General features: G+C 35.3%; 1 protein-coding gene across 1 annotated transcript in view; it reads right to left on the bottom strand.

Annotated features, from left to right (window-relative positions):
* POF1B (POF1B actin binding protein) overlaps window positions 1-26,534 on the bottom strand; it is a 100,878-nt gene that overhangs the window by 19,877 nt on the left and 54,467 nt on the right. The window contains exons 7-9 of the mRNA XM_052662674.1: window positions 12,044-12,174; window positions 6,776-6,803; window positions 5,236-5,310 (exon numbers count right to left, since the gene is read on the bottom strand). Of these exons, the coding sequence (XP_052518634.1) occupies window positions 5,236-5,310; window positions 6,776-6,803; window positions 12,044-12,174 (234 nt within the window). The remainder of the gene's footprint in view (window positions 1-5,235; window positions 5,311-6,775; window positions 6,804-12,043; window positions 12,175-26,534) is intronic.

The raw sequence follows: 26,534 nt of genomic DNA, 5'->3' as shown, positions 1-26,534 counted from the left end.
TCTCTTTTTACCCATGATGAAGTATCACCTTTTTCATGATAGAAATATATCAGCATATTCTCAAATTTACTTTTTTTCTCTAAAGATTAGAAAAGATGAGACAGTCAATCTTCAAATAATAAATTGCATCTCCCTAAGTGTGCTGCCAAATGCATTGATTTTGGCTGAGTTGAGAACAATATAATACAAATTAAGTTTAAGCTTGAAGTATAAAAATATTTCAAATTTTAAAGAGGAAGAACAATCCTTTTACTAGGTTAAACTCAGTTCTTCAAAGAAAAATGATTTTAAAACAAGCAACTTCTGTTTCTGAATAGATGGAGCAGAAATACTTTTCTCTATTCTTCTTGCTAAATATAACTGAAAGCCCTGGAATTTATGCATAAAACATACATAAAAAGACTCTGAAAGGCGAAAAAAAGAGAATGAACTCTGGTTTAGAACATTGGGAGCTAAGGAAAAATACAGAAGTGATTTCCTAGGCTTTCTTTTTGCTTCATTTATCAGAGTGATGTTGGGGAAATCAGTAACCCAGAAACACCAGAGATATGGACAATGAAAGTCCCTAGGAAAGCCTGCTCTCTCTAGCCAAAGGACTATAAAAAGGGCAGCCTAGCAAAGCAGATAGCATTTAGATAACCACTCTACTCCAGCCAAACATCACAGAAAAAAAATGCAACTATATTCTACTCTAAAAGCATCAAAAGCCAAGAAGGGAAATTAGACTATCTCTCTTTCAATCTCCCTGCTTAGTCACATAATTGGAATTAGTGAATTCTTGGTGGCTCAGATGGTAAAGCGTCTGCCTGCAATGCGGGAGACCTGGGTTCGATTCCTGGGTCGGGAAGATCCCCTGGAGAAGGAAATGGCAATCCACTCCAGCACTCTTGCCTGGAAAATCCCACGGGCGGAGGAGCCTGATAGGCTACAGTCCATGGGGTCACAAAGAGTCAGACACGACTGAGCGACTTCGCTTTCACTTTCAGTGAAGAGTCAAGACTTTCATCATTGTCCAACAGAAGTGAAGCTACTCACCTTACAGTGTTTGTAGAGGCCAAGAGAGGAACATTACTACAACACTCTCTCCCATCGAAACCAGGGTGTTATCAGTAAGGACCTCCCTTCCCAGGAAGAACAATGAGATACTCCCCCAACCCGTGTCAACAGAAGCAGAGTAGGGAACCCTGGACTTTCATTCCCACCTGGCAGTAATAAGCTTTTGCTCCACTTCCTCTGTTTCTCAGTATCAGAGGAAGCCTGCTACAAAAGAAGATTTGAGCAGAATAAAAAGTCATAACATAATACTCAAAATATCCAGGCGTCAATAAAAAAATCACTTATTCTTAGAACAGGAAAATCTCAACTTGATAAAAAAAAAAGAGTTAATACATGCCAACATCAAGATACCAAAAATGTTAGAATTATCTGACAAGTATTTTAAAATAGCCATCTTTAAAACGTTTCAATAAGAATTTGCAAAGATTTATAACAAAAAATAGAAAGTCTCAGCAACACAATGGAAAATCTGAGAAAACAAATTAAGAGTAACTAAATGGAAATTTTAGAACCTAAAAGAGCAATAACTTAAAAAAAAAAAAAAAGCCCAATGGATGGACTAAAAAGCATAACGGAAAGGACAGAGCAAAGAATAAGTGAACTTGAAGATAGAACAACAAAAAATACTTAATTCTGAACATCAGAGAGAGAATAGATTAGAAGATTGAACAGGGCCTCAGTGTCCAATGGGAGTATAACATATATCTAATATTTATGTCATCAGAATCCTAGAAGGGGAAAAGAAAGAAGGTGGAGCTGAAAAAGTATATGAAAAAATAATGGCTGAAAATGCTTCCAAATTAGCAAAAAACCAAACATATACATTCAAGAAGTTGAAAAAACCTCAAGTAGGATAAATCCAAAGAAATCCACGCCTGGACATATCAGCCAAACTTTTTAAAACTGAAGATAAATTTAAAAATCTTAAAAGCAGCCAAAGAAACCTTAACTATTGGGAATAGCAATTCCAATGACAATCAATTTCTTATGAGAAACCACAGAAGCCAGAATGTTTTTTAAGTGATGAAACAAGAGAACTGCCAACTACAAATTCTGTATCCAGTGGGAAAAAAACCTTTAGGAATGAGGGGAAATCACAGATTAGATGAAACGAAAAATAATTTTTCACTAGCAGACCTACACTAAAAGAATGATTGAAGGAAGTTTTCTGAAGAGAAAGGAAAAGATAGAGGAAATTTGGACCCTGGTGGCTCAGATGGCAAAGAATCCACCTACAATGTGGGAGACCTGGGTTCGATCCCTGGGTTGGAAAGATTCCCTGGAGAAGGGATCAGCTACCCACTCCAGTATTCTGGCCTGGAGAATTCCATGGACTGAGGAACCCGGCAGGCTACATTCCATGGGGTTGCAAAGAGTCAGACACGACTGAGTGACTTTCAATCACTTGGACTATCAAGAAGGAAGAAGTAACACAGTAAGCAAAAATATGGGCAAATACAGTAGGTTTTCCTTCTCTTTTTGCATTTTCTAAATTAAAATTGATGATTCAAGCCATAAAAATTATAATGTTGTCTGACATGGCTTTCAATGTACTTAGAGGAAATATTTTAAAAGTCATAAATATGGAGGCTAAAAGAAAGATGAAATAAGAAAAATGTTCTGTAGTTAACTGGTACCAATAAAATATTGACACTAATACATGGGGATAAGTTATGGATATATAATACAGTGACCACTAAAAATTTTATACAAAACGACACACTTAAAAGCACTAGAGATAAATCAAAATGGAATTCTAAAATATACTTAAGTAACCTATATGAAAGCAAGACAAAGAAAACAAAGAAACAAAAGACAGAATGAACAGAAAACACAATGGCAGGTCTAGCCCTAACATACCAATAATTACAACTTGATCTAAATACACCAGTTAAAAGACAGAGATTGGCTTGACAGAGTGATAAGAAAAAAAAAATAACCTAACTATGTGTTTTCTACAAGAAACTCATTTCAAAGATAATGAAAATTAAAATATATATAATGAAAGGAAAAGATATATCATGCAAGCCTTAAAAGAAAGCAGGAGGGCTATATTGACATTAGATAAAAATGACTTTAGAGCAAAGAACATTACCAGGGACACAGAGAGACATTACAGAATAAGAGTCAATCCTCCAAGAAGACATAGCAATCCTAAATGTCTATGCACCAGACAACAGAGCTGCAAAACGTATCAGACAAAAACTAATAGAACTGAAAGGAGAAACCGACAAATCCACAGCTACAACTAAACACTTTTACACTCCTTTCTCAGCAACTGATAGAACTACTTAGCAGAAAATGAGCAAGAGTTTATAACAATTCAACAATATCATCAACCAAAGGATGTAATCAGCATTTACAGAATACTTTATCCAACAACAGATACATGTTCCTTTCATGTTTTCATGGAACATATACCCAAAATAGACCATATTCTTGACATAAAACTAAACCATTTCAAGAAAATTGATCTCATATCAAGTATATTTTCTGACCATTGTGGAATCAAACTAGAAATGAATAACAGAATGACAATAGGAAAATCTCTACACACTTGAAAACTAAACAATACACTTCTAAACATTAATAATCCACCATTCAAAACAGATATCAAAGAGAGATGAAAATACATAAAATTTAATGAAAATGAAAGTACATATTATAACTTGTGGGACACACTAAAGCTATGCTGCAAAGATATTTATAGCACTAAATGCTTACATTAGAAAATAGAAAAGATGTGAAATCAATCATCTAAATTTCCATATCAGGAAACTAGACAAAGAAAAGCAAAATAAACAAAAGCAAGCAAAGAAAGGAAATAATATAGATAAGAGCAAAAAAAATTCAATGGAAATTTAAAAGGAAAAAATAGAGATCAATAAAACTAAAATATAGTTCTTTGAAAAAAATCAATGAAATTGATAAACCTCCAACAAAACTAACAACAAAAACAGAAGACACAAATCACTAGTGTCAGAAATTAGAGGAGAGGAAAACAGACCCTGCAGATGTGAAAAGGATAGTCAGGAAATACTATGAATAATTATACACATAAAAATTTGACAATTTAGGTGAAATGGACTACCTCCTTGAGAAACACGGGCTATCGCAACTCATCCAATATGAAACAGATCATTTGAATAGATCTATAACTATTAAGGAATTGAATTTAGAATTTTTTAAACTAAAAAAAAATACATCCATGCCATCCATGCCCAGATATTTCACTGAAGGATTTTACCAAATGTTTCAAGAACAATTAAAGCCACTCCTTATACAGTTTCTTCCAGAAAATAGAAGAGACATTTCCCAATTCATTTCATGAAGCTAAATTATCCTGACACCAAAATCAAAGAGAATACAAAGAAAACTACAGACTAATGTCTCTCAGGAACTTAGATGCAAACATTCTCAGTTTTTCAAGGAAACAGGCCTTCATTACACTTTGGATGGACCTCATGCCACCAGAAATAATATCAAGGATATAGCCAAGATTCAGATTTTGCAGAGCATAAGTGTTCCCTATACCCCTGTCTGTTTATAATACACACTTATATTTCACTTAAGTTGCACAGATAAGATGCCAGGTCCAATATGTGAATGATCAATAAAGGCTTGAGATCAAATATCAAACTTAGAAATTTGCCTCACTAGACAAAACTGGATTATCTTTAGAATCTTTTCTTGCAAACACATGCACTCTTCTTTTTAGCTCTATTCTTTAGCACCATTTTGATCTATCTTGATCTGTTTCTCCCTTTAAATGTAGGGGAATTTATTGCTGCAGTGGTCTCTAACTTTCCACAATTCAGGAAAATCAGTGCAATGACCTTTCCATCTGCCAAGGGTAGGGTAGGGAGGTATAGAAAGTATAATGGAGAAGAGGAGGGTGAAGTCTGTAAGTCAGAGTCAGGTTGTGCTACAGCAGCGAGGAGAGAATAAGGGCATTCTTTTGGAATAATATTTCGATAACAATTTCCTGAATGTTAGTCATTCAATACTAGTCTTTGATAGTCTGACCAAACTATAATTCAGCCCTTGTTTAATCAAAGTGTAATTAACTCTTGTAAAACAGGATTTTTATTTAAATCTTTCTGTTATTAATTAAAGGAAACATCCTAGGCTAGGGGTTTTTCAGTTGTGAATTCACAGGCACTCTTCACCCCATCTCACCTGCAGAATATAGCGAATTTGCTGTTTTGTAAATTCTGACAATCCTTTTGGAATCAATGATTCAATGTCTTCTGACTGTAAGAAAAGATAGACTTATCCTTTAACAGATACAGATTAGTGTTTTAATCATAGGATCAGCAATCCACAAACTTTCATAGAGAGGGGCTTATTTTTAGAGACATCAAAAGATTATTTCACTTTTTAGGCAATAGTTCCTACAAACTTCAGTAGCCTTGTCAGTTCTTACTTGTAAAAATTGATGGTACTACATACACTATGGAAAGAACTGTGCATTCCAGGGATTTTAGAGGAAAGTTTGGGGCAATCAATCAGATGTTCCATTTCTATTTTTTAAAAGAGTAACTTAAAAACAAAAGTGTGGTCACTTAAATCCCATTAACACTTTTTTCCAGTGTATCTTTCAACAACTAGAAGTTTTGTTGGATGTTATAACATTCTAGAGGTGGATTTTTTAAAATAATAAAAATTTGGGGAAATAAAAACAAAGGTTTATTGAGAATCTGCAAATTGCATGAGTTTTGCATAATCTTTTGAAAGGTTATGATGTTGCCATAACAACATTAAGAAGCTTCAACAAATTTTAAGTGAGAAGCTAAATTGAAGTCAGTACTTCATAAAAGCAATTTAGGGCTACTGAATTATTGTAATGAATGCAGTTTATCAATCCTGGAAATAAGGATGAAAATTAACACAAAAGAAGCCATTGTGCTTTTCATTACATTGAAATCAGTTCTTTTTCTATTTGATGATTTATTCCATTAAAAGTAATTATTAACAAGATGTGTGTATATAATAGAATTGATACTTGAAAAATTTACTTCAATTCTCTGGCTATTTGGCAAGAGTAGCCAATAGTCGGAGAAGGTGATGGCACCCCACTCCAGTACTCCTGCCCGGAAAATCCCATGCGCGGAAGAGCCCGGTAGGCTGCAGTCCATGGGGTCGCAAAGAGTTGGACACGACTGAGCGACTTCACTTTCACTTTTCACTTTCATGCATTGGAGAAGGAAATGGCATCCCACTCCAGTGTTCTTGCCTGGAAAATCCCGGGGACGGGGGAGCCTGGTGGGCTGCCATCTATGGCAGTGTCGCACAGAGTTGGACATGACTCAAGCAACTTAGCAGCAGTGGCAGCAGCCAGGGACTTAACGTAAATTTTTCGTTAAAAAGGTTTAGTTTTTTACTAAAATTAAAATTTTGTTACTGTAGATTTCAATTTTCTAAAACAGAGTCAATGAATTTTTAAATGTTCTCATAAGGAAAGACAATTAAATCATAAGGTGACAGCTGATAAAACATTTTTGTGTGTGTGAATCATTTTTTTAACAATTATCACCTTTACAGCCATTACAAAGATATAAATGATTATATCATTTCAAAGGCAAAAGGATCATTGTATCTTTCACTAACCTGTGTGTCCAGTCTAGTAAAGATACCAAATTAAAACAATATTTTTAGTGTAAATATCAGAATCTGCTTTGTTATCAACTATATTTGATTTTCAGTTCTTAGCACTTACCTCATCTATAGACTCAAAGTCCTGTTTGCTGCAAGAATTAATAAAAAATAGACAATCTTAGGAAAATATATACATTGATCATATATAAATGTTAGTGTTATAAATATTTTATCTTACTTTTTGATATGTCATAATATATTCAAATGAAATTTATAATCCAAATGAAAAATTTAAAACTAACTAAAATGGCACTTGACAAAAATAAAGATAACTTTCATGGAATTAGCTGATCTATTAAATATAAAGAATAACAAACCAATAGAATATGCAGAATTAGTTAGTACTATCCATTAAACCAGTCTATTTGTGACTAGATGTAGAAGTCTTGAGTGTTTGGCAACAAATAACGTCTGAGTGAACAATAACAATAATAGTCAGTCATTCTCTATTTCCAACTCTTTTTCTCCTTGTATTGCTCCCTTTCAATGTTGATTTCAGCTTTTCCCTACAGTCTCTTTAAGCTATTCATACCATTTTAAGCAAAACCAAAACTTGTAAGACTACCTCATTCAATCTATACTACAGTGTGTATATATATATGTATATCAGTGACCAAGCTTAAAGGGTATTCAAATGCTTACATAGGGACATAGCCTTAAGCAACATGACCAAAATTTTAGTGAGATAATAGAATTTCCGGAATCAAAATGAGGGTTTGTCCATGAGTACTGGAAGGCCCTTTGTGGAACCATGTGAGGTAGACAAATGCTGCAAGATAATTATTAGTGGTTATACCAGTCTAGCACTGGCTTCTTGGGGAAATGGTGAAAGCTGGGATGGATACAGTTCTAACATTGTCAGTGGCAACAGACAAGACCTTATTCTTGCCTACTTGTTCCTTCTGCCCTTAGTGGAAATGTTGGACCCAAAATACATATGGTGAACATACTTCTCAAACAAACAAACAAAAAACAAGTATACACGTTCTGACAGCAAAACAAAATATTTTAAAGTAAAACAATCTTAGGAAATCATAGATATACAACTGCCATATTGTCAAGTACAATAGAAAAGTATTTTAGACATATAAGCTATTAATGTTAACTCCTACCTTTACCTTCTATGTAAGTGTTTATGAGTATTCCTTACAAAGGTAAGTGGATCCCTCACTGTGCAAAGCCTCTTGCATGCATTTATAAAAATACATAAGCTAATGTGGAGAATGAGACCTGAAGACTTCATTTCCCAAGGCATGACTGCCTATGTATGTATTGTACATATACAAAACTGTCTATGTATATATATGTGGTATTTCCTGGGTGGCCAAAATAGAAATTGTGGGGAGTCCCTTGTGAAAAAAATGAAATATCTTCTACTTTGTTGTTGTTGTTGTGTTGTGTTAATCTCTCAGTCATGTCCGACTCTTTGCTACCCCATGGGCTGTAGCCTGTCAGGCTCCTCTGTCCATGGGATTCTCAAGGCAAGAATACTGGAGTGAGTAGCCATTCCCTTCTCCAGGGGGTCTTCCCAAGTCAGGAATCGAACCCAGGTCTCCTGTATTATAGACAGATTCTTTACCATCTGAGCTCTCAGGGAAGCCCTTCTACCTTTTTTGTGTGTTACTAAAGCAGCTGCATGCATATGGAAGATTAAACAAGTTAAAATATGAGTCACAATGCTAACTGGAATTATCACAGACCTTTTATGTTTAAAACTATAATTCCAATGCCAACTTAGTAAACATGTCTCTAGTCACTTCTTACTACAAATAAGGAAACAAAACAAGGAACAATCAACAGCAAATAATACTGAAATTTACAAATGTAACCAAAATGGTTTCATAAGATAACCTTTCTTTATCCTGACCCTCCAGCTTACTCATTGCTGAATTACAATTTAGAAAGAGAAGAAAAGTGGAGACCAAAGGGGTGGGAAAAAGAGAGAGTGGAAACAAAGAGAACAGAGCTGGGAGGTGGAAAGGTCAATGTGTATTACATTTCCATTTAGTACAAGATAATAGTGGCTACAATTACAGTGGGCAGAAAAAAAAAGAAGTGGCACTCATTGTATGTCATCTCATCTCCTAGGATGGAAGGAATCTAATAAGGAAAAAACAAAGAAAGGAGAGGAAGAAGATGAAGAGGATGAAAGGAGGGGAAGGAATGAAGAGAAAGAAACTGACAACCTTCTGACAAGCAAACACTCTTAAGCCCCCAAATTTTATGAGATCCTCTCCACTCTGGAGTGTTTACTAATGTGGAGACACTAACTTTCTATTTTCTTTTTGATATTTTAGCTATAGGAATTAAATTCAATGTTTTGAAATATTTAATTACATATTTAGGTCACCCATGTATATTTATCAAAACCTTCAATGAGAGGAAGTTATTTCAAAACTCCAGATTATACTTTTAGCTGGAAGATCATTATAAAATATTTAACTTGCTTGCTCAGTTATTTTGTCTACTTCTAATTTGTGTGAGACTAATAAATTTGTAATTTATTTATTTCTCATTCTATAAGCCTTTATTGAGTAACAACTTTGTCAAGGCCATGACCTCTGAATGGGTATTGGACAATCTAAACACAAATGTTAACTTGTCCTATCCTTCACACAAACATAACTGATCTAACAGAAAATTTGACCAGTGTAAAATTGGTCTAAATCCTGCAACCTTTTCAAATTTGATGATTCAAAAAGTTGGTAATTTCTTTAAATTGTCTGCAATATATTTAACAATTCAGAGACACATAGCTAGTATAAAAGTGATTTGCCTAAGGTAAAAAGGTTCCCCCATATGTTCTAGTCCCAGATTTTGTCACTTTTGTAGCCTTAGGTCAGTGATTCTCAAATCTGAGCATGTATTAGAAGCCTCTGGAGGGTTTGTTACTCGGCCTTACCCCAGAGTTTTTGATTCTGTAGGTCAATTTCCAAGTTCTCACATGATGCTCTTGTTGCTTCTAAGCACATGTCTTATATAAATCATTTATGGCTTACAACAAATCTATGAAATGAGTATTATTATTATAATCCCTATTTTACAGATGAAGAAACTGAAGTACAGAGAGGTTAAACAAGTTGCCTGATACTACACATCTAGTATATAACAAAAGCTGGGACATGAACCCAGGATACGAACCCTAGATCTACAATCAGGGTACTTAAGAATGTCTCTATCTGCTGTTGATTTCACAATGTGATACTCTAACAGAAATATTCACAGGGCATGATTAACACACAGAAGAGGAACACCTAAACCAAACAGTATCTAGGGAAGGCTTTGCAGAAAAGCCAAGCCATGGCTTATAGGTATAAGAGTACTCAAAAATGTTTGAATCCATCTCAAGCACTTAGTAGCTATGTGATTTTAATAACTTATTCTCTTTGGGAATTCAATTTTAAATTTTCTATGGTTACTGTGAAAACTAGATAATATTTAAAAAGCACTTAGCACAGTGTCTGGCACAACAGTGAACACGCAATAGACTATTAAGAATGAGGGGGAAGCTTTTAAGGTAGTGACCTTATGCAAATGAATGAATGTGTGAAATAATTGGATAAAGGGAAAGGATATTTATTAGCATAAAACCTTGTTGAACTTTGCTAAAGATGGAAACCAATAATGATCCCAATTTAAATAAATAGCTGTGCTTGTCTCTAACTGTGCTCAACAGCATGGATGTAGCATAAAGAAAGCATTCTTTCATTTATTCATTCAACAAATATTTATTAAGTGCCACAGTAAACCAGTCATCACACTAAGCACCAAGGAAACAAGGGTAAATAAAACATCCCTCATGGGGTAGTGTTTGAATTCTAGGAGTAGTGGGCAATGAGCATTGAATAGAGGAAAAAAGAAGACAATAGATAAGGCAGAGAACTAGACCATCCAGAGTTGGAATTTTGCTAAGTGGGGGGACAATATAATAAAGAAGCAAGGCAGTTGAGGGTGAGGGTTAAGAGAATGGTTGCAATCATAAATACAAAATCAAGAAAAGTTGGGGAGGAGAAAGCTAATAAAACAATATTGTAAAGTAATTAGCCTCCAATTAAAATAAATAAATTTATATTAAAAAGTTGTAATAAGTAGAAAGAAATGAGATAGAGAAGAGATTAAAGATTTCTAAGAAGTAGAAGAATCTAAAGTTGGTGGAGTCTGAACTAGAAAAGAATTCTACTGACTTTCTTTTGTCCTCCAGGTTTTTTGGAATTTATGAAGCTTTCCTAAGTTTTGCCTGACAGATGACCACATATATGATGTGATTATGTAGTAAAGGCAACTTTTGGAGTATAGTTCATGAAATTCATTCCATGACATAATATGCTCTCACCTACACATGAACAGTTGATAAAATTGTTCATGTTTATATACCTAAATATCTATTATTGTATAATATGTTATCATATCAATTTATAAATAAATATTTGTACATTTATATAACATTTTAAAATAATATGTAATATTTATAAGAATATATAATCCTAAATGTATATCAAACTCTGGTCTTCATATGTTGAGCACACATCAATGGAAGATAAACAGTAGTGTGTTAGCAATTGGATTGAACCTTATATCATCAGTGTAATATCTTAAAATGTCATAGTATGCCATGCATTTTTTGAGCTCCGTGCCCAAGTGATTGCATTTGACATCAAAGAACATTAGAAAAGAAGGTTCACTTAATTATATTTTGACCCTAAAAGAGCTGGTATGATCTGTTCGATGATTTTCATAAAGTCCATTAACTCTTAAAATGAGGTATTTCCTGATATCTGCTCATATAAATAAAGCTAAGTGCCGAAGAATTGATGCTTTTGAACTGTGATGGTGGAGAAGACTCTTGAGAGTCCTTTGGACTGCAAGGAGATCCAACCACTCAATCTTAAAGGACATCAGTCCTGAATATTCATTGGAAGGACTGATGCTGAAGCTGAAACTCCAATACTTTAGCCACATGATGCAAAGAACTGACTCACTTGAAAAGACCCTGATGCTGGGAAAGACTGAAGGCAGCAGGAGAAGGGGACGACAGAGGATGAGATGGCTAGATGGCATCACCGACTTGATGGGCATGAGTTTGAGCAAGCTCCGGGAGTTGGTGATGGACAGGGAGGCCTGGCGTGCTGCAGTCCATGGGCTCGCAAAGAGTCGGACACGACTGAGCGACTGAACTGCTCATATAATTATCTTATTATGCCATTAAAAGTACTCAAGTTTTGCTGTGAACCTAAAGTTGCTTTAAAAAATAAAATCTATTAAAAAATACCAGGGTATTGTAAAGTTTTTGAAAGCTACAACATAAAGGCAAATGATATGTTTATAGTACCTTCCTCCAATTCTCTGCAAATGTTCTAATAAACAGTGATATAGATCCATATTTTTGCGGCTTAGATCAGCAAGCAATTCTCCAAAGTATTTCGGGTCCAATTTTTCAGGGCTGTCATCCTGAATTATCACCTAAAGAAAACATCAGTCACTATTATAAACAATATTAAGTGTTTCTAAGTTCACAGATATTTTGATGTGAAATGAAAAGAGTGAAATAGCCTATTAATACAAGTAACATCACAAAGTCATCACATAAATGAAGCCACTAAAATTTCTTTGCAGCTGTCATATGCATTTTTCAATATGGGAGGAATTTAAAGAAAAAAAAAACATTGTAATGGCATTTTCAGTTTTTCAGTCAAGTCTAAGTGATCTAATGAATGCAATATGAATAATCTACATGAAAATTTTTGAATATAGATGCTTAAATAAAAAGTAAAACAAGTAAATCAAAATCCCTGAATGGCTCAATATTATCACATGGCTTATTCATCTGTCCCTTGTTGGAAAAGAAAATGTGACTTACTTTAATTATACTGACTACAGATGAATTAATCTCATTTGGATTTGAATATGTCAATAAAATCTATTTGATTACTAGCACAGCTAAAAGAGTAAATAAACTTTCTCAATTCAATGTGTTTTTATTATTTCTTATTGGATTCACTGCATTTATTATTTGAGCTGAATATCTAGTCAACCTGACATGGGAAAAACTAGCTCACAGCCAAATGTAGAAAATTCATAGACCTCAGAGAGATTTGAAATCCTAAACACAAATTATTATCAATAGGGTCATAGATAAGATTGTTTGGTTTTCTCAGCAACCTCTGCTACCCAAAGAAATAAACTTAAGAGTAAAGAACGAATCATACTTTCTGGTATATTCCATAGTATCTAGCACATTGCTGATTGAACACCCTATAGTTGTTCAGTAAGTATCTTTGAAATGAAAGAAGTCATCTACTTGGTTATGAGACCCAAATGCCAAATGATTCTCAAAATAATTTTTAAAAGTTTCTATCTTAAAGTAACTAACTAAGAATGGCTAAAAAAGCCTAAAAGAGTATAAGCAGCATCCTCAAGAACATAATGGTGATCCCTTACAACCTCTTCCTAAATTCAGGTAAGTCTAATTGCAGCAACAAAATTGAACTTGTGGTAAGAGTTGGAGACAGACTTTTGAGGTCTACCTAGATTTCGAAATCTTGGCAGTGAGCTCTTCAGTGACAGACCCCTCTCAGGAAGTAAGGGTCAAAGTTAGGCAAGTTTTTATTCAGAATAATTGTTAACTTTTGATTTCATGTTTTATTCATGCATTTCTCCCTTATGGACCTTATGTATTCATCAAACTGGGAGTGGCCTAAAAACACAATTTCAAATATGATTTTAAAGATCAAAGTTAACTGGATAAAAAGAAAATTTAGCCGTCGTGTCAATGTCATTCCATTGACCCTCGGGTTATTTCATTGCTATGGCTAGCTAGTGAGATAACACCTTCCTGCCTTACCTCTCTGTGTCCCTCCCAAACCCGTTAGCATTCCCAAATAGAAAAAGGCATTTCTTTAGCCAAGAATATTCAAGTACTGAGCTCCTTGTTAAAATCTGCAGATTAATTTGATACACCTAGCACTTTGCCTATTTTTCTCTCTTAGCTGATTATAATGACCTAACAATGCTGTGAAAGCCTTGGAACTTTTTTTCCTTTCCATTTTATTTTAACTGATTTTATATTTCAATTTATCTTAAAGTATTTATTTCCTTTTTATTTTTACTCAAATATTCTCTTATCATTGCCTTGTATACTAGTAAACAGGCTGGGTATAGAATTATTTGCCCACATTAGTAATTAGTACCATTACTAAAACTTTTGCTCATATGATTTCAGTATGACATCAAAATAAAGAATCACAGAGTCCAGGACACAGAATTACTACACAGTATTACCTCTTCAGAAGACCTCTAGTGTTGGTGTTCTCAACCACTTGGCAATTACATTGTCCCTAACTGCATTATTTTGGAGGTTAGTTGGGCTAGGTATGGAAACAGTCAAGAATTTGATTTTCATATTGTGAAACTATGAAAAATATGACTCAAGTTCAGGTAGTAAATTTTAATCAGCTTGAGAAAAAGTGAGAGCATTAAAATTGTAGAATGGTTCTTTTGACAAAACAGCTGTCAGGGTAGAAAAGCAGGAATCAAAATTTTACTCCTTTGTGGGTATATTCCTCCTTAGTTTTATACAGTACACAAATTATGATAACTTTTAAGTAACACAGTTAAAACCAAAACCCAGTTGGTTTCAAAAGTATGGAGGAGAGGATAGACAGAAGGCATATTCTTATCTGCTATTAAGTTTTTGATGGAACTATGCTCAATAAAACGAAATTGCCCAACCAAAAACTATGATGCACCAGGTAGCAATATTTTCATTACTAAATCACAGGTTAGTAGATATTAGTTTTATTGGAACTGCTTGTTTTGCCATTTCTTTTAGAGTTGGCTCATAACCATGTTTTTGTTGACTTGAAAAAGCCAAGATGGAGAGCCTCCCAATGAAACAGGAATGTTTTCAGTCAGAATAATGGTAGCTCTAATGGATGGAAGTTTTCTCTCTGGGAAAATATTGAGTTAATAAGATATTTGAGATAAAAGTATCTCACACCAACTCTTCTGCCTGAAGAATGTTGAGTTTTAAGCTAACTTTTTCACTCTCCTCTTTCACTTTCAACAAGAGGCACTGCTCCAGAGCCTACCATCTTGCTGGGGCTTCTCTACCCTTGGACATGGGTATCTTCTCACAGTCACTCCTGCATCGCACAGAGGGCAGAACTATACCAGAAGTGGCCCCCATAGAGGTCATCCTCAGGCAGGGAAGGAATGGATACCTTTCCAACCTTGAAGTGGTGTGATGAGAAAAAGTAGACACCTCTCCATACTAAAGACCCAGACGGGTCAAACTTCAGAGGCAGCATCCTGCACTTTGAAGTGCAGGGAAGAGAGGAAGGGTTGGTGTTCTGAGCAGAATTCCCATGATTTGCCATAGGAAATGGTACAGACCAGACAGCACAAGTGCCAGCCTTTCCATGCCGTGTAGGGCCACCTAAGATGGACGGGTCATGGTGGAGAGGTCTGACAAAACGTGGTCCGTTGGAGAAGGGAATGCCAAACCACTTCAGTATTCTTACCTTGAGAATCCCATGAACAGTATGAAAAGGCAAAAAGATAGGATGCTGAAAGATGAACTCCCCAGGTCTGTAGGTGCCCAATATGCTACTGGAGATCAGTAGAGAAATAACTCCAGAAAGAATGAAGAGATGGAACCAAAGCAAAAGCAACACCCAGCTGTGGATGTGACTGATGATGGAAGTAAATTCCGATGCTGTAAAGAGCAATAATGCATAACAACCTGGAATGTCATGTTCATGAATCAAGGCAAATCGGAAGTGGTCAAACAGGAGATGGCAAGAGTGAACATCGACATTTTAGGAATCAGCGAATTAAAAAGGACTGGAATGGGTGAATTTAACTCAGATGACCATTATATCTACTACTGTGAGCAAGAATCCTTTAGAAGAAATGGAGTAGCCATCATAGTCAACAAAAGAGTCTGAAATGCAGTACTTGGATGCAACCTCAAAAACAGAATGATCCCTGTTCATTTCCAAGGCAAACCATTCAATATCACAGTAGTCCAAGTCTATGCCCCGACCACTAATGTTGAAGAAGCTTAAGTTGAACGGTCCTATGAAGACCTACAAGACCTAGAACTAATACCCCCAAAAATGTCAATTGGAATGCAAAAGTAGGAAGTCAAGAAATACCTGGAGTAACAGGCAAAGTTGGCCTTGGAGTACAGAATGAAGCAGGGCAAAGGCTAATAGAATTTTGCCAAGAGGATTCACTGGTCATAGCAAACACCCTCTTCCAACAACACAGAGAAGACTGTACACATGGACCAGATGGTCAATATCGAAATCAGATTGATTATATTCTTTGCAGCCAAAGATGGAGAAGCTCTATACAGTCAGCAAAAACAAGACCAGGAGCTAACTGTGGCACAGACCATGAACTCCTATTGCCCAATTCAGACTTAAATTGAAGAAAGTAGGGAAAACCACTATACCATTCAGGTATTTAGAATGGTTGCTTTAGCAGATTCAAAAGCCCTTAAAATGCCATATTATATAAAAGGAATTATATATGATTGCCTAACCCTCTAAAAGGTTAACAAGGTCTTCTGTGCTTAGACCCTCTTGTGTAGTAACTTTTTGCTATGTGACAACAGAAAACGTCACTATTAAGAAAAGCTTACAATGTATACATTACTATCCTGCAAACTTTATAATGATATGGTGACACTTGTAGATAAATAAGGTTACCACTTCATTAATTTTGCTTTAATTTGAGACATTTCATAGTTGTCAGACTGAAACTGTGAAGTGAAATTCATTTTATGTACCATGCCATATGGCTAACAAGGCAAGAAAGAAAACAGTAATTGTTCTCTTCCTATTTTGTAGCACAAAAAGAAATCCTAGCAGGAAAAACTGTGTCAGGATTTTAGGTCCTGAAAATCCTTAGTGCTATTTTAATCTCCACAGGTATTTTAGTAAAGAAATGTTGCATTTATAGTACCTGGTACATAGAAGATTTCCAATAAATGTTGTCACTGAATTGAATGTACTATACAACAATCACAACTCTAAAATGAAGTCTTGACTTATAACAACAATCCTATACTTGAAATAAAGATTTAATTTTCTATGAGTAACCCTAGGCAGCAAAGTGTTGTAATGAAAAAAGAATGGAAATTTGAGCCCAAAGTGGAGCTCCCATTTCCTAGTAGTGTATGTATTGCTTAATGTCTCTGAACCTCAGTTTTCTCAACTGTAAAATGTAGGTAATTTACTACCTATTTTGTAAAGTTGCTGGAGGTATTGCTTTAGTGGGGATGAGTAAATTATTAAACTCTCATGTAAAAATCATCATAAAGATAATATCTTTATTTAACCTAACACATATGGACAATTGGCTATTTGAATAATGATTATAAAAAAGGAGCAGGAGATGGTTATAAAGTATTTACAAACTCTCAGCTACCAGAGAGTAGAGACTCAGTTTTAATATCTTTATTTAATTCCAGCTCCTACTATAGCAACTGAGCATAGTAGAGGCTCAGTAAACATTTGTTGCATGAGGAAGTTGTCATAAAATATGCCATTGGGGCTAAATATTAACTATAGTAGATGGAAAAACACTAGTTGAAAGAGGTGCTTTAACAAAGCAACTAAAATTAACTTTATTGAAAGCTAGTCGATGTTGTCCTTGCCCCTCTTTTGGTGTATATTATAGGCTGGGCATTTTTTTTTTTTAATGAAATAAGATGATTCTTCCACTCCTAACCAGCTAAAATAAAGTAGATAGTCTGGACTGTCATTTTATAATGAATACCAGTGATTGAATTTGTAACATTTGTAACAGCTTAAATAATTTTGAGTGGAAAATAAAATATATTTTCCTATGATACAAGTGACTACTGAAAATTTATTAAGCTATTTCTTGTGAACAATGGGAATTTTGTCACTAATCATGTTTTTCTTTTTTTCCCTCCCTGCTGTTTCCAGAAATCTCAGAGCCAAGTTTTTAGCCCACTTTTACTAATGGCATGGAACTCTGTGGCCTGCATTTCTGTGTGCTCTTTTCTTTCTGGAATTATTGTTCCTTTATATTTATACTGTTCTTGATATTTCTTTTTCTGATCTATTACAGCTTATTTGTTCTTTTAAGCCACTCTAAATACTTCTTGCAATGAAATGGGAGATACATATCCCAAAGAAATTAATTTTAAATGAATATGTATTTTTAATGCATAACTTCTTGGAACCATCTTTGTTTTGACTTTTTCTCTTCTCCACCTCTCTTTCATTTCTTTATTCTGCCGTTCCTTAGTATGTAATTTATTCAAGGAATGGAACCACTTCTTTATTATGTAAGCAGAGTCAGTGGAGGAACTCACTACACATATGAAATAGCTCTTTCAATGTAATTTATCTTACATTCTAACTTTTTCCTTAACCCAAAGGCTAAAAGCTATACCCACAAGACACAGGAAGTACTTAAAAGGTCTCAGTGGCATGATGCTTTCATTCATTCAGCACACATTTATTGAGAACTTACTAAGTACTGTTTTAAGGTACAGTTTTAAGTGCTACTGAAAAAAAGACATAAGATACTCTCTCAAGGTCCTTATGGTCTTTTAGAAGAGCTAAGATAAGTGTCTAAATAACTTTGATGTATATAATAGATTGACCAGTTGATAAGAGCTCCAAAGCAGATCAAATGGTAAAAGAGTTATACAAAGGAAACACAACTTCAGCTATGTAAGAGTGATTTTATGTAGGAAGAATCTTGACAACTGATTAGTTGTGAGGTGGAAAGGAGAGGGAAAGTAAATTTTAAGTCTTTTAATTAGAGCACTGAAGATATCATTAATAGAGGGAATAAAATGAAAAGCTATATGTGGTTAATTGGAGATGACTGTGGGACAGCCAAGTCGAGAGATCAATTAGTAAAAAATAATGGATTAGACTGACTTCCCTGATGGTCCAATGGTTAAGAATCTGCCTTGCAATGCAGGGGAAACCAGTTTGATCCCTAATCAGAGAAGATCCCCTTAGATGCTTTGGGGCAACTAAGCCTGCAGTCCACAACTACTGAGTCCATGTGCCACAACTACTGAAGCTCACATGCTCTAGAGCCCATGCTCCCCAACAAGAGAAACCACTGCAATGAGAAGCCTGCACACCACAACTAGAGTAGCCCTTTCTTGCCACAACTAGAGAAATCCCAAACACAGCAATGAAGATCCAGCACAGCCAAAAACAAATAAATAAATAAATTATGGATTAGAGCTTAGCAGAGAAATTTTGACAGTTGTCCATGTAAAGGTGATCATGTAAAAGTCATAGAAGTCAAGATTTTATACCATATAGTCAAGGGAGAAGAGGTAGAGAAAGGAAAAGAAGGCCAAGGATGGGTTTCTGGGGAAGATCTGATGAAAGAATGAAGAAGAGTTTGAGAATTAGAAGCAGCAGTATAGTATAATGGGAAGAAACAATATCAAGAATACAATGGATCAACAGAATAACTTATCATCAAATTGGAGTAAGATGAAAATGAAACCAAAAAAGAAAGTGAAATTTGCAAACTTGAGATCAATAAAAGCAGTTTCAGGAGAAAGTTGAAACTAAAATCTGGTTTTCAAAGCATTCAGGAATGTGTGAGTAGTGAGGAAATGGCAGGCAGTGAGTATGCCTTCCTGCTTCAGGGTTTTTGCAGATGAAGGGAACAAAGACTGAGATCATAAATCAATAGATTGATAGGGTTGCTAAGGGAGTCACTTGAAGATGAAGTTAGATTCTTAATTCTTAAAGATCCAAAGAATCAAAAGTTTGCTCCAAGTACAGAGAAATTTTTCAAAGAAGTAGTGTTGAAGGAGCTCACTTAGTGAACTCAAATCATGGTACCTGGACCAAGTAAACTTTGGATAACCATTGAACTTGGAAATGCACATTGTCAGGTCTCACCAATCTTTATTTAAACAGGCCTGCCAACTGATTCTAGTGCACAATAAAATCTTACTTCCACTGCCCATTCTCAGTAGAAGGCAAGGCCACCTGCAGAGAGTAAGAGAATAGCAGTGGGACCTGGAGTCTGAAGAGGGTGGAAAAAGTAAGGATTAGATATTGAGGACCATGGTGGCAAAACAATTAAAATTAACTAAAATGACTGCCTAGCAACAGAAGGCGGAGAAGACAATGGCACCCCACTCCAGTACTCTAGTCTGGAAAATCCTATGGATGGAGGAGCCTGGTAGGTTGCAGTCCATGGGATCGCGAAGAATTGGACACGACTGAAGCAACTTAGCAGCAGCAGCAGCAGCAGCAACAGAAGGAGTCCAGCAAGATAGAGACAATATATATGAGATTAAATTGGCCTAGTTTGTGAACTTTAACACATGAAGCAGTCAAAATCTAGGGGCAAAGAAAGTGGATGGCAGTTTATCCAAAGTAAGGGATCAGTGAAGTGAGGATTAATCAGAGAAGGCAACAACAATTTTAAGGTTTTCTAGCAAGAGCATTGTTGAATCAGCTGACAAGGGACACCAGCCTGGTTTGGAACTAAGGGTGAGAAAGCTTTCTAAGGGCAAGGTTCAATGGGAATTGGGGAGTAGGAGATGCAAGAAAGTGATGAGACATTCAGAATTCCAGATGAAATACAGTTTCAAGTGATGAGAAGGTTCAAGGAGTGGCCAACGTCTATGAGAGTTGAAGATGTAGTAGAAATGAAGAAATTAACAGTGATGAAGAATCATGAGGGCAGAGCATGGGAAAGATCACATGGTGATCTTTCATGGTGGTGAAGTTCTCACAGATGATTCCAGGGCAGGGGATAGGCAAAAGTGGGAAGAAGCCTATAAGCCTGCCAGTGAAACTGTTGAAGGATGGAAAGAGTGACTAGAAAATCAGTAGTAGTGATAATATGAGCAAAGAGGAGCAGTGTATATGGATTGCAAGGTTTTAAAGAGAGGAAACGGTCGATCACTTAGCTGTATAAAATTGTACTGAGAAAAGAATTAGCAATAGATACATAGAAAATAAAACAAATGAAAAACTTAGGGAATTATTAACACCAGCAAATAATAGTTGTACTAATAAAAATAGCAAAACAGTACACAAATCGGTTCAGCAGTAAATAATTTTTTCATAAGCAATAATAGAATAATATAAACATTGAACAACGATTTAGCCCCCCAAATGGCAGTTTAACTATATTGAGATGATGAAAGGGATAGAAACAGGTAGATGGGGGATTTATAGAACTAAATCCTTATGTATCAGAATTACCAACAGATAATATACAATATTGATAAATTAAAAAATAGCAGCATTGGTATATTCATACTACTTAGCTATATGAAGGTAAACACCAGAAGAAAAAAAGCTAAGAGTTGAAAATGGTTCTCTGGGGATCGGGCAGGCATGGAAAGAGTTGGGACAGGAAATTGCTGTTTGTTTTACGCCATTTAATACTATTTGAACTTTTAAGCTATCTATATGCATGCTCTGATTAAAAAAAAAAAACCATATTTTTAAGAGTAAAAATAAAAGAACAATTTTTGTTTGTCACAGAACAAGAGTTCAAAAGGGCACAAGAGCAAGAGGTAACAGGAGATAGACAAGGCTGGTATTGGAGAAAAAAATGAGTCCAAAACAGACACCAGTTAAATTTGGGGAAAGGATAGCAGTGAAGAGAATTTTGCACAGAAGATGCTCATTTTCAATAATGAGATGAAGAAGGCAATAAAGATGGAGAAGGACTGGAACCACATGTGACTGAGTGAGGGAACAGGCAGAACTGCTGAGTTTATTGAGCTAAGCAGCCCTAAATTTCCATCATTAGTGAATGACTTATGTTAAATAAATATTGTAACAAGCTTCCTGGACACTTGTCAGAAACAGGAGAGAGAGTGGGATGAATTGAGAAAGTAGCATAAACATATATACACTACCATGTGTAAAACAGATAGCTGGTAAGAAGTTGCTGTTTCACACAGGAAGCCCAGCCAGGCTGCTCTGTGATGATCTAAAGGGGTAGGATGGGGGTAGGGGAGGAAGGCTCAAAAGGGAGGGGAATATAAGTATAATTATGGCAGAAACCAACACAACATTGTAAAGTAATTTTCCTCCAATTAAAAAATAAATTAAAAAGAAAGTGCCTGACACTAAGATTTATGCAGTCCTGATATTGACAAAAATTAAATTTTTAAATGATGGAAGAAAGACACTAGAGGTTGGAGAGTTTTTCTTTGGCAATAGCACTAAGTGAGCAGGACTCTTCCCTTTACATCTTCTCATGACTCTAAAAGTTTCCTTGGAAGTCTCAAGCCAAGTGCAAAAGAGTTGTGTGTGCTATATATATAATTATTTGAGCCTTTCTTTAAACACCACCTGTATGACAACTTCTAAAAAATACTAATAAAATAAAATAAAAAACAAGTTCAGCTGATCTTTTTCCTGTTGCTAACATATGTGGAATTATCTGTTCCTTGCTAATGGCAGGAAAATGATCACAGCATGTTATTTTCAATGTCCTCGAGAAAGGAAATATGATCAGTGATGTTCTGAATTTGAAACCAAAATGATGATGTTTCTAAGGAGAACCATGGAAAACATACAAAAATTAGTTTTATTTGAAATATTTTGAAGCCAGGTTTTTGGACACCTGATTTTTAAAAAAATATTTTAATGCTTCTGAGAACACACTTTAAAGGTGATTTCGTCATGGCAAATAGATGGGGAAACAATGGAAACAGTGACAGACTTTATATTTTTGGGCTCCAAAATCACTGCAGATAGTGACTGTGGCCATAAAATTAAAAGACACTTGCTCCTTGGAAGAAAAGGTATGACCAACCTAGACAATATATTAAAAAGCAGAGACATTACTTTGTCAACAAAGGTCCGTTTAGTTAAAACTATGGCTTTTCCAGTAGTCATGTATGAATGTGAGAGTTGAACTATAAAGAAAGCTGAGCACCAAAGAACTGACGCTTTTGAACTGTGATGTTGGAGAAGACTCTTGAGAGTCCCTTAGACAGCCAGCCAGAGATCCAACCAATCCATCCTAAAGGAAATCAGTCCTAAATATTCATTCATTGCAAGGGCTGATGTTGAAGCTGAAACTCCAATACTTTGGCCACGTGATGCAAAAAACTGACTCACTTGAAAAGACCCTGATGCTGGGAAAGACTGAGGGTGGGAGGAGAAGGGAATGACAGAGGATGAGATGGTTGGATGGCACCATCAACTCAATGGACATGAGTTTGAGTAAACTCCGGGAGTTGGTTATGGACAGGGAGGCCTGGCGTGCTGCATTCCATGGGGTTGAAAAGAGTCAGACACAACTGAGAGACTGAACTGAACTGAAAACTATTAAAATGGGAACTAATTTCCTATTTTGATGCTTTGAAGGATTTGGGGCCTGAGTTTGAGGAGGGAAAGGTAAAGATTCAAACATTCGTTTGAACATCTACTATGTGCTTGGCACTAAGCTGGATACTTTACATATTTTATCTCATTTAATTCTATTGTAGATACACTGCACGTTAAGTGTGATTCTCCCTGTTTATAGATACGGAAACTGATGTTCAGTCCAGTTAAAGTCAATTACCTAGGATCACGCAGCTCAGCAGAATCAGGTTTTATCAGTTCAGTTCAGTCGCTCAGTCATGTCTGACCCTTTGCGACCCCAGGCCTCCGCACACCAGGCCTCCCTGTCCATCACCAACTGCCAGAGTTCACTCAGACCCACGTCCATCGAGTCAGTGATGCCATCCAGCCATCTCATCCTCTGTCGTCCCCTTCTCCTCCTGCCCCCAATCCCTCTCAGCATCAGAGTCTTTTCCAATGAGTCAACTCTTCGCATGAGGTGGCCAAAGTACTGGAGTTTCAGCTTTAGCATCAAGTTTTATAAACCCAAATAATTTTATTTAAAGTCTGTGTTCCTTGACCTCTGAATTGCAATTTAACTCTAAACACAAACTAAAAATGGGTCAACCTTTAGTATAAGAAAAAAAGCCTAACTGACATCTCCTCTATTACTCTTCAAAGACTCTTCCACTCATGTGAAAGACTAATGTGTAAACACCAAAGAGCTTAGGTAAGACAATTCATTTTCTACCCTGCTTTGGCCATGGGATCTGCACAATGAGGTTACCCCATCCTCACTTTGACCAGAAATGGAACCAATTCTATATTATCCACATAGGTGAAAATTACTAGCTCTAAGCTTCCCAGGGCTATTCTGTTTTCAGCAGCACTTCAACTTAATCCACATAAAATACTGAAAAAAAAACAGAAAAAAAAAAGTATACAAAAAGCCTCCAGCCTTTACCAGAGCTAAATCCAAATCTCAAACTAAAGGATGAATAATAAAATAGAAACTAATATATTAGTTACCTAACTCTGCCCATTTTATAAACAGACAATATCTGCTTTGGTCAAATATATTATTATTTGCACTAAGCTGATAAAAGTATATCATAGCATTACCATTGCCTTTGGATAAGATGCTTAATCTTGTGATATTGTTCCCATCTCTGATAATTGTCCCTCACTTCATTCCTACTGTCGTTATCTTAGCTTAAGTTTTACACTTTGTATGGCAAAATATTACAATATCATAAAGTAATTATCCTCCAATTAAAATAAATAAATTAATTAAAATCAAAACAAAAACAACTTTTACACTTTGCTGACATATCTTCTAATAATCTTCTCTCTGCAAATCCTTCTCTGTGGTATTTTTCATGTTGTAGACTTATAGTTTATGAAGCACATCAAATATATTTTCATTTAGTCTTTATATCAACTCTGTGAGGTAGACATTGCTAACAGAATTTTATGGATGAAGATATTTCTGAGAGATTAAATATTTATTAAGAACACACAGCTTGAAAAGACATAGCTGGGACTTGAACTCAGATCTTCCTACCCTGAAGCTAGTCCACTTTCTGTTTTAGCACTAAAGCCTTTCCAGTGGCAGACTCTTAATCCATTGGCCTACTCGTGTTTACATTATTGACCAAGGACTCTCCACACTGCTGACTCAGCTTCCAGAAGGAACTCTCAGTAAACTCTGGAGTCAAGCTAACTATGTACAAATCCTGGCTCTACCACATGCTAGCTATGCAAAGCCTTTGCAAGTAACAACTTCTACGAACCTCAGTTTTCTTCTCTTAACAACAAAGGATGCTTGGGGCTGGTGCACTGAGATGACCCAGAGCGATGGTAAGGGGAAGTAGGTGGGAGGGGTGTTCAGGATGGGGAACACGTGTATACCTGTGGCAGATTCATATTGATGTATAGCAAAACCAATACAATATTGTAAAGCTATTAAATTAAAAAAACAATAAAGGCAATAACGATATCTTCTTCATTCTGATCACTGTGAAGAGAAAACTAATCAATATTTCAATTTATCTTACACAAAGCTTCTAGAATTAATCTAATCATACCTATCAATATTTTCCTACTTAATAACCTTCAATCATTCTCCATTGCCTGCCAAATAAAGTTCAAAATTTTAAACTTAACCTTCAGAAATTATCTGGTTGTCCAGTGATTATGTTTCCATGATTTCACAGCTGAAGGCCCAGGTTCAATCCTTGGTCAAGAAACTAAGATCGTGCCATGGCAATGGCCTCGCGATCTGGACTTAATATATCATTTAAATCTTACACTCTAATAGTCTTAATCCCATATCTCCTTTGTCATACAAACCAAACCACTATTCCTGAAACCCAAAATGTACTTTCCAAAATATATCAATTTTTCATGTGACTCCCTGTTCTTAGGATGTCCATGTCACACACCACCATACCACATATGGAAATTCTATTCACTCTTCAATACCCAGGTCAATCTCTTCCTCCTCAACAAAGCTTTCCTACATCTTCCTTTGAAATTAATTTCATCTTTCTTCTATTCCCAAAGCTCATTGCATGTTCCTTTTATAACAGACATACTTTGCTTTGTATAATATTTTATATGTTTGCCACTTTCCCCTATTATACAATAAGTACCTAAGAGAAATGTGACAATGTCTTACTGATGTTTGTATTTTTCATAGTACCTGGTGTGAAGATTTAATGCTTACAAATAATAATTATTACTGTAAACTAGTAATTACCATTTGTTAAGTACTTACAGTCAGTACTCAACAATCGTTAAGTTCTTAACATACAAGACATGATTTATTCTTACAATAACCCTGTAAGAAATGGATGATGAATCTTATGATGAGGAAACAGAAGCAAAGCAAAGTAACATATTGAACAGATGAACTTTGACCTACAAAATGAAAATTTCAAATAATTTAACCTAGAAAAATGTCTTTCTAATTGTCATTACTAACCCATTTAAGAAATTCAACATCATCTGGACCATGTTAGAGTAATTCTAAAGCCAGTATTTCCATACATGATATGATATTCAGGGAAAAGATAATTTTAGGCTTTATCAGTTGAAAAAAAAAATGTGTTTTAAATCTTTCATGGTTCTTTTTTGTTTGTTTTTACCAATATTGCCAAAGTGCATATCTCAAAGTTTCAGTCTTTAGAAATAACCTCATGCATATTTGATATAAAACAATCATATTTTTATATGGGCAGGGTCCTTTATTTTTTCTTATTCTTTTTTATTTTGTCTTTCAGTTGCATATGAGTTGCCTATGAGAGAGGTCAGTTGAACAAATTATTTTTTACTGGGAAAAATATGAAAACATACAAATTATTTATTTTCCATAGTTCCAGTTATTATTTCTAGTTTTCCCAAGATTCAAGACCATCTTTTTCTCCTTTAACACCTATATAACAGATGTTTACAAAGTTCCAAAGTATTCAGAACATAAATTAGTCACTGATG

Source organism: Budorcas taxicolor, chromosome X (genome assembly GCF_023091745.1).
Source record: "Budorcas taxicolor isolate Tak-1 chromosome X, Takin1.1, whole genome shotgun sequence".
NCBI classification, from domain to species: Eukaryota; Metazoa; Chordata; class Mammalia; order Artiodactyla; family Bovidae; genus Budorcas; species Budorcas taxicolor.
Note: the sequence above shows the minus strand (reverse complement) of the source record. Positions and strands in the feature narration are given on the sequence as shown.